Source organism: Protomyctophum parallelum (assembly GCF_964188405.1).
Source record: "Protomyctophum parallelum genome assembly, chromosome: 22".
Lineage (NCBI taxonomy): Eukaryota > Metazoa > Chordata > Actinopteri > Myctophiformes > Myctophidae > Protomyctophum > Protomyctophum parallelum.
In genome coordinates, this window is record NC_139714.1 from 27,820,417 (window position 1) to 27,838,816 (window position 18,400).

Genomic DNA, 18,400 nt, shown 5'->3' on the forward strand with positions numbered 1-18,400 from the left:
AAATAGCCGATCTACAATCTCACAACGCGTCGCAATGCGTCGCGTTGTGAGCTTGTAGATCGGCTATTTTCAGCAGTGTGTAAAAACACTCATTACGACGGCATCAAGACCCGCCAAAATACATTTTAGTCGACTAAATCAACTGTAGATTTAGTCGACTAAAATCTCATGACATTTAGTCGACTAAAACTAGACTAACACTAACACATTCCACGTGACTAAAATGTGACTAAAACTAAATGAAAACTATTCAAAAGACTATGACTAAAACTAAAATCAAAATTTGCTGCCAAAAACAACACTGCAGCACTAGTTGTCTGTCCGGTTCATTTTAGTTACTCTTGTAATGTTTTTGCTACAAGAGAGAGACTTTAAGAGAGGTTTAAGTTGAGCAGTCCGATCCGGGTCTTATTCACCCGCACGCACCGAGCCCCGGAGAGAATACCCATCACCGCTAGGTATGCAAATGAGTGATACTAGTTTCCTCAAGGTCGCAAAATAATAGATTCATGCGGAGCGAATGAAGTCAGACGACACTCGCCCGTCGTGTTTTCTAAGCCATTGAGACCTGAGACCACTAGATTCTACAAAAGAAACGGTCTTCTAAATCATGACAGTTTTCTGAAAAACCCCATGTTTCTATTGTCAGTGGTGCTCAAACTGTTTCATGGTTCAGGACTCCCAGAATGATTATGTAAATTGGCCACCGGACCCCCATCTGAATATGTGTTGTTCCAGGGACCCCTTCCAGAAGCATAGCATAGCATAGACTTTAAAAAAATAGCAGATCTACAAGCACTCGGTGCTGCGCTATGTGCTTGTAGATCTGCTATTTTTCAACAGTTTAAAGTCGTTAAAAGCTCAGGCGACACAGATGCGTTCCAGTTCTAAATGGGTTAAATAGCACAGCCCTGACATTGATCTGATATCTGGTTGGTAATGATGAGACCCGTTATTTCACTAAAGTATACATCTTTTATTACTTCTTTATTTCCCTGTGCAATCGACTCCTTTTTTTCCCGGTTGAGATTCAAGGACAGGAGACGAGGCGTGGTCACATTAGTAGAGGCAGGGAAAAGACTTGTACGTCAACATCTATCTATAAATGTCTCTGTACATCTGTCTGTATACAGTACAGTACGTATGTACGTGCGGCTGTAATCTACGTATCTCGAGAACCGTTCGCCCCCCCCCCCCCCCCCCCCCCCCACCGACTTCAAATTCGACACACACGTTCCACACCCCCACGGGGAGTGCAGTGCCCGGTGTCGAGTCGGTCGGACCCATGGTTCTCCAGAACCGCCAATCTACAAGCTCATATAGATCTGATATTTTCAGAGCGCCAACACCTAAAACGTAAAATGATCTCTTCTCCACTAGTCCCCCTCTCTAACATTTTAGTCTAGTTTGTATTGGTTGACAAAGTTTTCAGTTGATATATATAGTCTTAGTTTTATAGTCATCATGGCGTAACAAACATTTTTCACATAACAAAAAGAACAAGACAATTTACATACATAAAAACATGAAGACAAGAGCAATATCCACCGCTTAAGATTACCCCGTGGCTACTATACAACTCCTGATTAAGCCTCAAGGTCGACTGGTGGACAAAAAGGACCTCTTTAGTCTGACCTTATTGTATGCTGGTACACCATATCTCCTTCCTGAAGGTAGCAACCTATATTCTCCATATACAACACATGCTTAGTATTAGAGGTGATATTCCTTGCTATAACCTTTAGGATGCTGTTATCATACGTGGATGTATAAAGTTTCTGAAGTTGTTGTCCAACAGTCTTTGAACAAATGTTCAGTTGTTGCAGCAGTTGTGATCGCTTCTATCCAGGTCCAATCGGCACTGCAGGATCCTAGTCACATGTTCTCGTGTGCTGATATGGTGTGTGTGTGTGTGTGTGTGTTCCTCCAGGTCCCATCAGTGCCGTCCTGGTGAACACCTACGGCTGCCGGCCGGTCATGATGATGGGAGGAGTCCTCTGTTCCATCGGCATGATCTCTGCCTCCTTCTGCAACAACGTGGTGCAGCTTTACGTCTGCATCGGTGTCATAGGAGGTGGGTCCGAGCTTTAGCTACAACTGTATCGGTGTCATAGGAGGAGGGTGAGCTTTAGCTACAACTGTATCGGTGTCATAGGAGGTGGGTCCGAGCTTTAGCTACAACTGTATCGGTGTCATAGGTGGGTCCGAGCTTTAGCTACAACTGTATCGGTGTCATAGGAGGTGGGTCCGAGCTTTAGCTACAACTGTATCGGTGTCATAGGAGGAGGGTGAGCTTTAGCTACATCTGTATCTGCTTTTTCATCTGTATCGGTGTCATAGGAGGTGTGTCGAGCTTTAGCTACATCTGTATCGGCTTTACATCTGTATCGGTGTCATAGGAGGTGTGTCGAGCTTTAGCTACATCTGTATCGGCTTTACATCTGTATCGGTGTAATAGGAGGAGGTCCGAGCTTTAGCTACATCTGTATCGGTGTCATAGGAGGTGGGTCGAGCTTTAGCTACATCTGTATCGGTGTCATAGGAGGTGGGTCGAGCTTTAGCTACATCTGTATCGGTGTCATAGGAGGTGGGTCGAGCATTAGCTACATCTGTATCGGTGTCATAGGAGGAAGTTCGCGCTTTAGCTACATCTGTATCGGTGTGATTGGCGGTTATTAGAGCTTTAGCTACATAGTGTGATTATGATGTTAAGCTTTAGCTACATAGTGTGATAGGAGGTAAGGGTGAGCTTTAGCTACATGTGTGTCAGTGTGATAGGAGGTTATGTTTGAGCTTTAGCTACATCCGTGTGGCGTCAAAAGGCGATCTCGGCAGTAAAAAGTGTTAAAAAACACACACACACACACACACACACACACACACACACACACACACACATCAACTCATAATTTCATTATAACTAAGATATTCGCACATATTTTTTAATAAACTTTTTTTCCCCACAGGATTGGGCTTGGCGTTCAACCTCCAGCCATCGCTGACGATGATCGGCAAGTACTTCTTCGCTAAGCGTCCCATCGCCAACGGCCTGGCCATGGCGGGCAGCCCCGTGTTCCTCAGCACGCTGGCTCCTCTCAACCAGTACCTGTTCAACAGCTTCGGCTGGAGGGGCAGCTTCTTCATCCTGGGGGGCCTGCTGCTCAACTGCTGCGTGGCGGGCTCCCTCATGAGGCCCCTGGGCCCCCCTGCCCTCCAAGAAGAAGGAGCAGGAGCCCCTCGCCGCCATGAAGACCTCCAGCCAGAAGCGCAGCGTCTACGACAAGGTTCATTTCATTTAGTTTTCATGATGTAACCCATTTTGGGGGCGGGAACGAACGCCTTTTTGGTGTTTTAAAGCATTATGTTGTGCTTTAGCTGTTGAAAAATAGCAGATCTACAAGCTCATAGTGCCGCGCTACGAGCTTGTAGGTGTGCTATTTTTGAAAAATCGTGAAAATGTGGCGCAAATCTTTGAATATATATATTCTTTCAGAGCAAACGTTTTTTAACTCAAATCTTTGCTTCTGGGGGAGGTCCCTGGAACAACATATTTTGGGGGTCGGCGGTCAAATACATACAATTCTTAGGCTCCTTGACATGAAATAGTTTGAGAACCACTGACGTAGAAACATATCTCTTCACATACTAAAGCATGTCTGAAATCAATGTCAGAGCTGTAAATATGAAATAAATGATTAAACATATAGCTAGGTGTAATGTTAGAGACCACAGAAGACATGTAAATAAGAAATAAATGCTTACACATGTAGCTAGGTGTAATGTTAGAGAGCACAGAAGACATGTAAATAAGAAATAAAGGCTTACACATGTAGCTAGGTGTAATGTTAGAGAGCACAGAAGACATGTAAATATGAAATAAAGGCTTAAACATGTAGCTAGGTGTAATGTTAGAGTCCACAGAAGTGAACCTTTCAAGCCTGTTTTCGCCGTTTCTCTGCAAGACATTACTCTATAAAGCCATATCTCCAAAACTGGTGGGTCAACAACCAATATGTCAATTTGAAGCAATGATTCCCTGCTTTCATATGACATGAACAAACGAAAATGTAAAAAGAATCCAATGGCAGTCCCTCAGTCAAATCTGGTCACACATGTCAGTATATCACAGTACAATACAATTTATATCATCAAAGGATAATATCCATCCATCCATTCATCTTCAACCGCTTATCCGTAGTCTGGTCGCAGGGGAAACGGCTCCACCAGATAGCTCCAGAGCAACATTAGTGACTTCCTCCTGGGGGATCCCGAGACGTCCCAAGGCCAGTGAGTCGATGTGTTTCCTCCAACTGCGCCTTGGTCTGACCCGGGGTCTCCTCCCAGTGGGACGTGCATCGAGGACCTCCCTAGGGAGACGCCCGAGAGGCATCCTAACCATCCTATTCGTCGTCTTCATATTGCCTAATTACTTTATTCTTATAATATTTTTACATCGGCATCGGTGTTACAGGACAGACGTTCCCAAACATTGACCCAAAAGAGAAGTTTGATGTCTCCCCCAGGATTCATACTAGTGAAAATAGCTGATCTACAAACTCTCAACGCCTCGCTTTGCTATTTTCGCCCTATTTTCTACTTAAACATTTTGTTTTCTAATTCATGGAATCTCGTAGTTTTCCTTTCTAAGTGTTTGTTTGGACCCTCTTCAACAGGTGAACAAGTACCTGGACCTGTCTCTGTTCAAGCACCGAGGCTTCCTCATCTACCTGTCGGGAAACTGCATCATGTTCCTGGGATTCTTCGCGCCCATCGTGTTCCTGGCCGCCTACGCCAAGGACATGGGCGTGGACGAGTACCAGGCCGCCTTCCTGCTGTCCATCCTGGCCTTCACCGACATGGTGGCCAGGCCCTCCATGGGGCTCTTTGCTAACTCCAGGTAGGCTAGGGGAATGAAGAAGTGGAATGCAGAAGTGCTCATTCTATCTCAATGGGATAGTTCCAATGTTTGGAACTATAGCCCATAGCACCCTAACCTGACTCTGCCAGATGGGGGCGGTATTGAGTAACCATGTTCCCCAAGACAGCATCCATCTGAGATCGCTCAGGGGGTTGAGCTAACACCGAAACAAACCCGGTTCGAACCAATCAGCGTGAGCTAAGGGCGGGATATGTGCGAAACCGGATGTGAGGCTATATAGAAGCGGCTCTTGTGTTGTAGTTTTTTCACTAGTCAACATGGCCGCTACCATGAGCAAGACCGATATGACGATAGATGCTGCAATAACATCAGTTATTTCTCAACTGGACAATATTTCTTCGTTGAAAGAAGAGCAAAGTATGGCACTGAAGGCTTTTCTGCGTGGAAAATGTGTTTTTGCTCTCCTCCCGACTGGCTTCGGCAAGAGTTTCATTTACCATACGTCATGTAGACACGTCAATATGATTGGTTGTGTTTGCACGCCCACACGGTGATAGACAGACGGTCCCATCCAATCATCTACCAAGTATCTTGAAAAAAAGGAACAGCCCCGTCATCGAATTGGCTCCCGAGATCCCAGATCCCAATAAGCTGTGAAACAAATGTGTTTAGCAAGCTTCTTGGATCTGGCAGCGTCAGGTTAATAGCACCCTGCTTTGCGGCGAGATTAAAAAAAGAGTAATCTCTCAAGAACAGATTCTGTGATGCGCTACCGAATCTGTCCACAAGGCCATTCAGAATGTGTAGTATACACACTGTTGACAGTGGGAATGAAAACACAGACGCACCACAGGAAGTGGAGGGCTGAGCCCGGGGCAAACGGGCCAACATCCTGTTATACACATTATATCTGCTGGGGCCTGCAGAGGGTGCTGTTTTTTGTTGTTTTTTTGCCGATGGGTTCCCAGATTGCAAAAAGAGTAACTAAAATGAATCGGACGGCCAACTAGTTGCTGCACCGTTCTTCATGATTCTTCACAAAATGAGATTGCATACAGTAGGTTTTGGGGGCGGGAACCCCTTTTGGTGTTTTAAAGCATTATGTTATAGTTTAGCTATTGAAAAATAGCAGATCTACAAGCAGATCTACAAGACCTACAAGTTCATATTTGAAAATGTGGCGCAAATCTTTGAATATATATTCTTTCAGAGCGAATGTTTTTAACTCGAATCTTTGCTTCTGGGGGGGGGGGGGGGGGGGGGGGGGGGGTGGGTACCTGGAACAACATATTTTCAGATGTGGGTCGGCGGCCAATTACATATAATTTTTTGGGGTCCTTGACATGAAATAGTTTGAGAACCACTGACACATAGAACCATAGGGTTTTTTCAGAAAACTGTCAGGATTTTGGGGGCGGGAACCCCTTTTGGTATTAGCATTACGTTATTAGCTTTAGCTATTGAAAAATTGCAGATCTACAAGCTCATAGCGCGCCACCGAGTGGCGCGCTACGAGCTTGCAGGTCTGCTATTTTTGAAAAATCGAAGAACGACTGACATATAGAAACAAACATAGCTTTTTCAGAAAACTGTCAGGATGTAGAAGACATTTTTAGAGCCTGATCTCAGATCTAAACGGGTTAATGGTTGGATTGTATCCCCCTCCCCCCTCCCCCCCCCCCCCCCCCCCAGGTGGATCCGTCCCAGGATCCAGTACTTCTTCAGCTTCGCCGTGCTCTACAACGGGCTGTGTCACATGCTGTGTCCGCTGGCCGACACCTACACGGGCCTGGTGGTCTACGCCGTGTTCTTCGGCTTCGCCTTCGGCATGGTCAGCTCGGTGCTGTTCGAGACCCTCATGGACCTAGTGGGCGCCCCGCGGTTCTCCAGCGCCGTCGGGCTCACCACCATCGTGGAGTGCTGCCCGGTGCTGCTGGGCCCTCCACTCGCAGGTATTTATATATGCTGTGGGGACTGAACAACACCAGGACACTCAGATGGCACAGGATATCGCCTATTCGGCTGGTTTATTGTTCACAGACCCGTGGACATGGGTTTGATCAAGAGATTAAACATAAATGCACAAAGTCAACAAATGTCACTCAATTGCGGGAGCTCCAGGCTTTCCCGTCTGTCCCTACGGGTGGCACTGGCCGGCTCTATCCCTATACAAGAGGCTCACGGTGAATGTCTGTCACAATGTCAATATTACTCCTGGCTGAGACACAATGCCGGGTACTGCGTTCCCCGTCTCAATCCAGCCATGGGAGGGGTCTAGGTTCCGATTCACAATCGGGAGCGGGTTACCTATAGGTGGAAGAGAGACGTGGGGATTAGTGATTGCTTCACATGTATCACTGGTGTGGGTCGAGTGTGTGTGTGAATGTGAGTGGAGTCGCTTACCGCCAGAGCCTGGCCCGACCTGTTCCCTCAGAGCGTCAGAGAGGAAATGAGGGCAGAGGCAGCCTCGTCTGCATTTTGTCTGTGTGTCTGGGCTCACAGGTGGCCTTGATGAGTAGGAATGAACTTGAGACAGAATGTAGGCGGGTACGTAGCGGCCGTCTACCAGCTGGCCGAGTGGTAGGCGTGGTCTTCTCGGCTGGACTCTGCCTCTCTCCCCCTCGGGACGCATGCTTACCTGGCGGCCTGTTGCCTAGCGACATGCCACAATGCCTTCCTTTATCTGAGGGGCTAGCTAGGGCTAGCCAGTGTTGATTTTGATTTAGTCTAGTTTTAGTCGACTAAATGTACAGTTGATTTAGTCGACTAAAAATGATTTTGGCGGACCCTGATTCCGTCGTAATGACTGTTTTTACACGTGTGAGCGCGTTGTGAGCTTGTAGATCGGCTGCAACCAAGTGTAAAATGACTTGTACTGAATCTCTTGTCCACTAGTCCCTTCCTAACATTTTAGTCTAGTTTTTATTTGTTGACGAAAAATTGTCGATATATTTAGTCTTAGTTTTAGTCATCATAGCTTAGTTTTCATTTTGTTTCCATTTAGTTTTCGTCAGTGGAAAAAGGTAGTCTTTTAGTCGACGAAATGAACTCTGCGGCTAGAGCCCTCCTATGCTCAACTTTGTGTGTTTGTGTGTGCACCCAATAGCAATGAATTGATTGGCTGAGCACCCCATAGCAATGAATTGATTGGCTGAGCACCCCATAGCAATGAATTGATTGGCTGAGCACCCCATAGCAATGAATTGATTGGCTGAGCACCCCATAGCAATGAATTGATTGGCTGAGCGCCCCATAGCAATGAATTGATTGGCTGAGCACCCCATAGCGATGAATTGATTGGCTGAGCACCCCATAGCGATTAATTTGATTGGCTGAGCAAAGTACATATTGAGGATAAAAAGTGAGCACAGAAAAGTGAGGACGCAAAATGGTGATTGGTCGTAATGAGATGCATGTATGTGATGATAAGAGCGCTGCTCACATCACACAGGTGTGATTGTTTATATTTACATATTTTATTTAACCAGTAAAAACACAGACAGACAGAGTCTGTTTGTCAAGTTGGAACTGGCCAAGAGACAGGAATAAAACTACACTTCAATAAAACTACACTTCAATGATACATCATCGTACATGTCAATTACAGATGAGACAATGCATAATTCACCCATAAAGTATGCATAAAATACAATATTGTGAGCTTGTAGATCTGCTATTTTCAGCATGCACCCGAGCATAACATGACTTGACTTTCAGTTCCACTAGTCCCTCCCTGACATTTTACTTTACTTTTTTATCTGGCGTGGCTTAGATTTTATTTGGTTTTCGTCAGTGAAAAAATAGTCGATTAACATTTTTCGTCATAGTTTTAGTGGATGAAATCAACACTGCTTAGCTCTATGGCCACTGCTGACAGCTTCACATCTAATTCAAGCAACTTACATTGTGACTAACTCAATGCAATTCATAGCATCTCAACTCAATGTTGTAGATCTGCTATTTGTCAAAAAGCGTAACATAATGCCTAAAACAGGCTAAACGGGATCATTGATAAGGTATCAAAGTAATTCAATATTGACACAAGACATTTAGAAACAAATCTTACCTCAAAGTTCTCCTAATGGCATTGAGCATGAACTACTGAATAGTCACGTAGGCTTTCACAGTTTAAAAATAGGTTTTTACAATTTAGGCATTTAGCAGACGCTCTTAATCCAGAGCGATTTACAGTAAGCAAGAACCACACATGGCGATACATCAAATACATAAACAACAGTCATCACGGATCATTCATAAGCCTAAGGATCTAACATCTAACAACGTCTAAACGGTGGAAATATCTACATCAGGGGTAGGCAACTTTGACGATGGAGAGGGCCACTATATTTCCACACTCACTCCAGAGGGCCACATTGCTGTCGAATATAGAAAAAATAGCAGATCTACAAGCTCAAAACGTGTCTGCCATTATTTCTATATTCGAATTGAAATCTTGAATATTTTTTGCTATCTTTTAATTGGAATCCTGAAAATTTACATTTCTATGTAATTTCAAATGCCTTTCATTACTTGCGCAAGCAGAGCGCGCAAGTAATGTGATCGGCCTGGTCCATTTGTCGTGACAGCCGTTCCGCCATTTCAGGACCCCCCCAGAAAAACATCAAATCTGTGCCCGTATTGCTGGACCAATGATGACGAAATGACCATATCTCTTACGTCATCATTTAGAGCTGGTCATACACGTATTTCTTACGTCATCATTTAGAGCTAGTCATACACGTATGTGTATGACTAGCTCTAAATGATGACGTAAGAAATATGGTCATTTCGTCATCATTGGTCCAGCAATACGGGCACAGATTTGATGTTTTTCTGGGGGGGTCCTGAAATGGCGGAACGTTTTTTTTGCTGTCACGGTTTTTGGACCAGGCCGATCACAGAATACCGCTAATCAACTTACAACTACACACTTTATACAGTATAGAGTATAGAGTATATAGATATACGTATATAGTATATGCCTGTATTGCTGGACCAATGATGACGAAATGACCATATCTCTTACGTCATCATTTAGAGCTGGTCATACACGTATTTCTTACGTCATCATTTAGAGCTAGTCATACACATACGTGTATGACTAGCTCTAAATGATGACGTAAGAAACCTTATGTTTGCTATAAAAGAAGATATTTCCATTGAAAGAATTCCAACTGAAAGCAGGATATTAGAGAAAGTAGAACATATATGTATACATGTAAAAGATAAAAATCTATATATCATTCTTATGTACAGATCACCTAAAACAGACCTTTCAAAATTAAACACATTTCTCGAATACATGATACAGTACATATCATCTCCGACTTCTGCAATTTTGATAATAGGAGATTTCAATGAAGACCATAATACTGAGATAGAAAGAAGTATAAAGACCTACATGTCAAAATTAGGCTTTAAACAATTAAATACAAATCCAACTACAGATTACGGAAATATTTTAGATCATGTATATTTTAACAAATGTGAAAGTATTATTATAGAAATTGAAGTTAGAGACACATATTACTCTGACCATGATTTAGTATTAATATCACTATAGTCTAACATGAAATAGATTTAAAATTAAAATTACATTTTTAATTCAGTTTATATACTTTTTTTTATAGGCGTTTACATACATAAATTAGATAGGTAGTAAATAGTTACACCTAATAATTACACATTTCAAATGTTCCTTCACAGAGATATTGAGATTCCACCGTTTACAGAAAAAGTATACTGTATAACATATTTTAATTCAGTTTATATACCTTTTTTTTTCAACACATATAAATGATTTATTTGTCTCTGAAAAACAAAAAATGGATCCAGAATATATCTACAACAATAAAACAGTATTTCTTATATAGATAGAAACTAGAATCATACTTAATACTAAATGATTACATGTATAGTAGGTAGCAAATAATTACATCTAAACATTAATCATTTCAAACGTTCCTTCACAGAGATACTGAAATTTGGCAGTTTACAGCGGGCGAAAAGATTACATGCGCGCTCTGCTTGCGCACTAGTTGGCCATTTATGGCCTACTAGTGTGCAACAAGCAAGTATGCACTCGACAGAGTGCAGTTCTAGTTATACTTGTGTTGAGCATTGAGCTACTAATTTAGACTGAAGTAATTAAAGCGGGTCATGTTTGCATGTTGTGGAGTTGTAAACAGCTGAAACCAATATTATGTCAGTATTCCGACATTAACCTGAGGGCCACATTAAGTAAAGGTGGGGGCCGCATGTGGCCCCCGGGCCACCAGTTGCCCATGTATGATCTACATGAATGAAACCATGTCGTTTTCTCCCGTACGTACAGGCATGCTGGTCGACGTCACCAAGAACTACAAGTACATGTACTTCTGCTGCGGCGTCATCGTCACCGTGGCCAGCGTCTGGCTCTTCGTCGGGAACTTCATCAACTACCGCCTGCTGGAGCGCGAGCGCAGCAAGCACGACGCGGTGACGTACAAACAGGCGGACACGGAGGACGCCGTGCACGTCCGAACGGACACCGACACGCCTCTGTCCTCTCCTGAGGAACGCAAGGAGGCCATGCAGCACGAGACCAACATCTAGTCCTTATACCTCTCCTTGGAGGGGGGGTCGGGGGTCACACCTCATCTACACAGCACGACGAGACCAACATCTAGTCCTTATACCTGTCCTTGGGGGTGGTCGGGGGTCACACCTCATCTACACAGGCAGAGGAGCGAGCGTTCCCACCACGCCCGGAAAAACTATCCTCGCCCGTTTGTTGTTGTTGTTGCGACGTCAATCAAATAACCAATAAATAGTTTAGCGTGTAGATCTCTCACCCAATAAAAAGTGTTCGTGAGGCCGCGGCGAAACCTGCTCGCTCAAATAGACTCTGCGAGCCAATAGGACGTCGCTGGACACTTGCGGTACGTCAGGACAGGTCTCGTTGGAAAAGAAAACAACGTGTATTCTAATGAGATTTCATCGTTTGTTCGCTCGCATCGCTGGCAGAGCGTCAAATGGAACCAAATGGACCCGTACGGGTCCATTTGGTTCCATTTGACGCTCTGCTACTACTACTACTACTACTACTACTGCTGTGATCAAACCAAACTCTGAGTCAAGAGGCGTCCATCCTCCAGGCTTCTATCCAGGGCTCTCTGCAAAAGGGTCTTCTGCACTTCTTCAACAACGCTGGTCTAACTGCCAAAAAGTAACAAGTAGTGTATTACTTATTATTATAGTAAAACGACACTGTGAGTCAGATATGTCTTCTGAAAAGGGGCGACCACCGCCCAACGCCCCATTGGACTACTTACTTTAGTTGCAAAAATACTGGGGTGTTGCCGTGTAACAATAATGCACGGGTGGAAGGTTCGTTGGGCGGAGAATGGCGACGCTACATCCTAGCGGTCTGCATGCGGAGCAGGATAGGGTGCGTAGCTTTTGTTTTTGTTTTTGTTTTGTATTTAGCCAGTGCCACTGAAACCTCGACGCGACGCGCCAGCGAACACATCCATCTGTTTTCCGATCGAGGCTCCCGATGTTCAACAAGTTGACGTACATAGAGAGCGACGTTGGCATCGTGCAGATACGTATTATTATATCTGGATAGGATAGAAGCGCGTGCTCTGGGACTGTGGGACGGGAAGATCAGAGCTTTGATCCTCACGACATTAACTTAAAGGGACAGATGAAGTTATACGGCTGGTGGCAAATAGCTGACATTACTCTGTATTAATAACTTATGTATTAATGCAAATCCAAAAAAAGGGCCAGATGCGGTTGGCATGCTGGTGCCTCTTCTTGGTGCCCACCATGGTATTAATGCTGTCGACTCTCTGAGCACTGCGTATCAGGGCTGGGGAAATATATAGACATATTGTGACGATGATGATAATATTATATATAATCGATATTATGTCAAACTTTATTTTTTGTTTTTTTGTTGCAGTGATACGTTTTTTTTTCCCCCCGCGCATTTTTTAAAGTATACGTTTGGACTTCAAACCAAATAAGGACAATAACCTACAATATGTGTCATATTAAGATATGTGTCATATTAAACCCACTTTAGATCAAGATACTGAACCGTGGTTACTGTAGTATAACTACTATTGCATATTGCACCTTTTGCAATGTTTGCTGCATTCATGTATCGTTAAAAGAAAAGGGCCATACTTCACCTCATAGGTAATTATTTAACAATCTGATGCAATTCAATTAGTTCCATTGAGGATGAATGTAGTGGGGGGGGGGGGGGTTCCCGCCCTTTGGCCCTTAACGATGTACAAAATGACCAAAACCATCGGCGCGTGTGCATTAATTAAGTGTTTGTTTCGTTTTGTCTCTCGTACCAAATCTAGAGCCCACGAGCAATATTATATTATATAGTCTTTATGCGTTGATTTATGCACCTATATTTATATACACAGGGAAACGCATGACGTTCTGGTCAGTATAAAAGTAATACAAATAAAAGTCTGAGAAGGTGGCGTGTGATACAATGCCTTAAGTGTAAAAGAAGGTGAATACTAGTAAGTATTATACACGTACGCACACACACACACACACACACACACACACACACACACACACACACACGCATCTTCATAATATTAACTAACTAATCCTAAAAAACTAAACCACCTGTATCGTATTAAGTCTAACCACTAACCACGATCACTTAAATAAGATCCATGCAAATATATTTAATGACTTTAAAAGATTTAATGTGGAACCTTAACACTAGTAAAAAATACTAACACCATGTATGCACTTAGACCTTTTATTGATCCCATGAAGACAATTAATAATATATAATATTAATACATTGATGATGCACTTGATTTAAAAAGCCTATTTTACATTTCAGTTGTATCTATTGAGCAATATGCAATATTAACAATCAATTATTATAGAAAAGAAAATGAGTTTCTCCGTCCGTCTGTGAAATCCGTCTGCTGTGGCGTTCTTGAGGGTTCGGTTGTTTCGAGACCTGCTCTAGATCGCATCCTCATAGGGTTCGGTTGTTTCGAGACCTGCTCTAGATCGCATCCTCATAATATTATTATGTTTGAACCAAATTGGTCTTAAATGACACTGCTCTCAAACTCCTTTCCACATCTAATTTAACCCATTTTGACCTGAGATCAGATTCTAAAAAATGTCTTCTACATCCTGACAGTTTTTTGAAAAAGCTATGTTTCTATGTCGGTCGTTCTTCGATTTTTCAAAAATAGCAGACCTACAAGCTCGTAGCGCGCCACTCGGTGGCGCGCTATGAGCTTGTATAGATCTGCTATTTTTCAATAGCTAAAGCAGAACATAATGCTTACACCAAAAGGGGTTCCCGCCCAGAATGGGTATTTGTTTTTGTTTTGTTTTCTGAGCTAAAAAAAACACCCAAAAAACCTGAACTTTTTAAACATTCAGTAGATTTTCTGTGGTTTTCTGGCTCAAACAAGTGCTTTGGTGTTCCTGCTGTTTGTGATGTCACAGCCTGCAAATCCCTATACTGTATGTCAATGGGGTTTCGCCAGCAGATGTCACTGTTTTCACTGTTTTGCCTGTTTTTCATTGCAGCTCAAAAGGCTTCCAAACCCCAGAGAAAACTCCAGACCACAGAAAAAATCCACTGAATGTTTAAAGTTCAGTTTTTTGGGGGGTGTAAATGAGGTCATGAAACCTAAAAGAAAAACGAAAAATAAATGAAAATGAATGTCAGGAAACAGGAACCTTTAAGCCCTTTAATAGTGGGATAGATCTCTGTACCTTTCCTTCTGTCTACACCAAATCTCTTGGCCAAAAATAGCTGATCTACAAGCTGGTAGAGGTGCTGTTTCTGGCTAATATCCTCCTCCAGAATGTGGATGTTGGGGTTCAAAGTGGAACAACGAACAAAAGTGTTTTTCTTTTCCTTCCTTTTTCATTAGTGGCACAGTTGAGTTTGTGCTTGTATCACCGCTGTTAGTTTATTTATAAACTACACTGTGTATTTGGCCTACATTTCAAATGGATATTTAAATGTATGGTGCTAATGGTGTATTGTGGGTTAATGTAGTTGTGAAAGAGTTGTGCACAGCTCTTAACACTCTGAATGTACTGTGGAATTCTGGGGTTGAATTTGTCTCAATCATTTGTTCGTCTTGGATCTTAAGAGGCGGTCTTGGTCTTGACTCGTACTCACTGTAAGTTGTCTTGACTATAACCGTTTGAATCTATGGACAATCTATTTGTCCATAGACAAATAGATCTGCTGTATTAAAGTCACAAACTGTTCCGCACTGCCTACCAGCATTTCACACAGATTTAGACAGTTTTTGTCTGTTTTTTTTTTATTTAATTTATGTAATTTTGTTTCAATGTAATAGCTGTGAGCATTTTGGATGACTTGTTAACTTCCTTTTGATTTCTTTGCACACTTTCTTTTTGTCCACTTGCAAACGGGGTAAAAAGTGCTAAATGTAATGATACAGAAATGCACTTGATGTGTGAGGGAATGTACACTTTAAACAACACTGCCCTCTGCTGGTTCCAACATGTCTAGACCAAAAGATGAAACCAAGCTCCCCTCAAGTTAGATCTGCAGTTTCTGCTGTTTTCGGAAATGATTGGGGAAATGATTGATTTCTTTTATTTTTTATTATGGATGCCTGGTTTTGTTGGGCGTGCAACGTTTTGATTTGTGCCACGAATGCTTCTCTATATACTAGTATTTACTATAGGACGAAAATTACTATGCGTTAAAAAAATTATGCAGATGATTGTGTTAAAATGTGATGTCTTTTATTTTGAAGGACCAAAACGGATGGCCATTTAACTCCCACTGAAGACATTATGAGGGTTCATTTAAAGGACCACTTCACCACTTTTCAACATCTCTTCATATAAATGGTCATCATTAATGTTCATGATAAATCACCATTTTGTCCTACTCAGTCTGTGTCTCATAGGAGGGCTTTGGGCAGTTCGGACACCCGTCCACCAGTGACATGATCATTAGGCATATTGTTTTTTTAAAACAATATTTGTTTTAAAATATATTTACATTCTTATTATCGTGAGAACGATGGCTTCAACTTTTGCATTGCAACTTTTCAGGAAAAGACAGCCTGCCGTTTCTATTGGCTTGGATTCACCATTGATGATGTCACTGGTGGACGGGTTTCTGAACTGCCCCACAGCCTTTCCTATGAGACACAGACTGAGTAGGATTTTTTTTTTGGTATTTTATCATGAACATTAGTGAGGACAATTATAGGAAGAGAAGTGGTGAAGTGGTCCTTTAATGCTGTGTTACACCGTCAGCCTTATCCAATCAGGTGGTTGCACGCTGGACACATTTTTCGGAAAACCGATGGAAAAAAACGCAGCTAAAAATCCGAAAACCCGTCGTCCAGTGTGCAGGGACCTTTAGAGTCCATTCCTCTTATTTCTTCTTTTTGTGTTTTCTGAAGAATTTGATCAAAACAATGTGGATTTAGAATGATGTATTTTGAATTGAGTATATGCTTTATTTAACAGCAAAATGTCTTCATGCTGGTGTACGAAATGGTTGAACATGGTTTGTCATTCATGGGGTTATCAACTGTATGTTGATGGGGTTTAAATTTGGATGTGCTAAATCAAGCGACATGTATGCAGGCTTTAATCGTGCAATGGAACAGATGTCGTATATAAGCCATCAAAGGCTGGAAACTCGTCCGAATGTGATGTGAACCTAAACCGTTTTATTTCATTGTTTGTATGAGACGGAGAGCACTTCACACTCTCTGTGTGCACTATTGATATAAAAGTATAATGTTGATACAGTAGGTCGTATAATATCATGAACCCACTTCTGTGTTCACATGACGTGAAGTTTCACCTACTTTGCTAGGGATGCGACATTAATTCCACTTTTCAACCCATCTGCATACAGTATATAGTAATTGGTCCTCACTAATGTTCAAGATAAAATGCCACCATTGTTTTTCTACTCGGTCTGTGTCTCATAGGAGGGCTGTGGGCAGTTCAGAAACCAGTCTGTGTCTCATAGGAGGGCTGTGGGCGGTTCAGAAACCAGTCTGTGTCTCATAGGAGGGCTGTGGGCAGTTCAGAAACCAGTCTGTGTCTCATAGGAGGGCTGTGGGCAGTTCAGAAACCAGTCTGTGTCTCATAGGAGGGCTGTGGGCGGTTCAGAAACCAGTCTGTGTCTCATAGGAGGGCTGTGGACGGTTCAGAAACCAGTCTGTCTCATAGGAGGGCTGTGGGCGGTTCAGAAACCAGTCTGTGTCTCATAGGAGGGCTGTGGGCTGTTCAGAAACCAGTCTGTGTCTCATAGGAGGGCTGTGGGCAGTTCAGAAACCAGTCTGTGTCTCATAGGAGGGCTGCGGGCATTTCAGAAACCAGTCTGTGTCTCATAGGAGGGCTGTGGGCGGTTCAGAAACCAGTCTGTGTCTCATAGAAGGCCTATGAGACACAGACGGAGTAGGACAAAAATAGTGATATTTTATCATTAACATTAGTGAGGACCAATTATATGAAGATAGGTTGAAAAGTGGTGAAAGTGGTCCTTTTAACACATCTAATATGGAGTGTCACTCACTAGATCCTGATTGATCGATTTTGCTTCACGATTAGAGTGCTTTATACTTTGTCATAGACATAACTCTTTTGTTTGGCACTGACGTACAGCATTTCATACAGTTTCCTTTGTTCTATACTGCAGTAGCCTAGATATATTAATTACAATGGTGCTCACTTTAATATATAGACTCTGTTCCTTGTACTGATAAGGGTTCTGCTGTGTTCATTTCAACATGGAGGAAAAAGATTTTCTGTTGGTTTGCTGTTTGTTTGTATACACGGTGGTATTGCTATACTTGGAGGGCAATGTGAACGTTACTCTAATCAATTAATCATTCATTGATCTCTGATATGTAAGCTATTGTGCCTTATTTAAAACTTTAGTTTGAAAATATCTTTCTGACACTAATGTATTGTGTGTGTGTGTGTGTGTGTGTGTGTGTGTGTGTGTGTGTGTGTGTGTGTGTGTGTGTGTGTGTGTGTGTGTGTGTGTGTGTGTGTGTGTGCAGGGCTCCAGACTAACTTTTTCACAGGTAGCACTTGTGCCACCTACCTTTTCATTAGGTAGCACCACCAGAAATTAGGTAGCACCATATTTTTCTTTGTATAGCGTGGTATTATTAATACATGACCTTATCATGATGATAGTTGTTAATTTCCATACCATAGTTTTTGAAGCATAAACGCCTTAAATTAAGCACATAACATGGAATATTAATATTTTCTCTCCCTCTCTCTCACACACACACACACACACGCTCAAAACATATAGAGCTCAACTCAGTGAATGAAACCTGCATGATGCCCTGCTCGCACATTGATCTCATGCATAATGCACCTACTTCAAGTGTTTTTATAAGATACCTGGGCTGGGCATGTTGGCATTAAATAAACATTAAATTATATATGAAATTATAATTAATAACCTATTTGGCTATATATATGAAACAGAGACAC

The 18,400-nt window shown here is 42.5% G+C and overlaps 1 protein-coding gene across 1 annotated transcript in view; it reads left to right on the forward strand.

The window, feature by feature from the left end:
* Window positions 1–11,473, forward strand: part of LOC310879785 (monocarboxylate transporter 2) — a gene marked incomplete at both ends in the record, with an annotated part of 15,031 nt that extends 3,558 nt beyond the window's left edge. Inside the window, 6 exon segments of the mRNA XM_083794615.1 lie at window positions 1,931–2,074; window positions 2,967–3,210; window positions 3,212–3,284; window positions 4,674–4,897; window positions 6,572–6,831; window positions 11,214–11,473. Of these exon segments, the coding sequence (XP_083650741.1) occupies window positions 1,931–2,074; window positions 2,967–3,210; window positions 3,212–3,284; window positions 4,674–4,897; window positions 6,572–6,831; window positions 11,214–11,473 (1,205 nt within the window).
* Window positions 11,474–18,400: the final 6,927 nt, after the last annotated feature.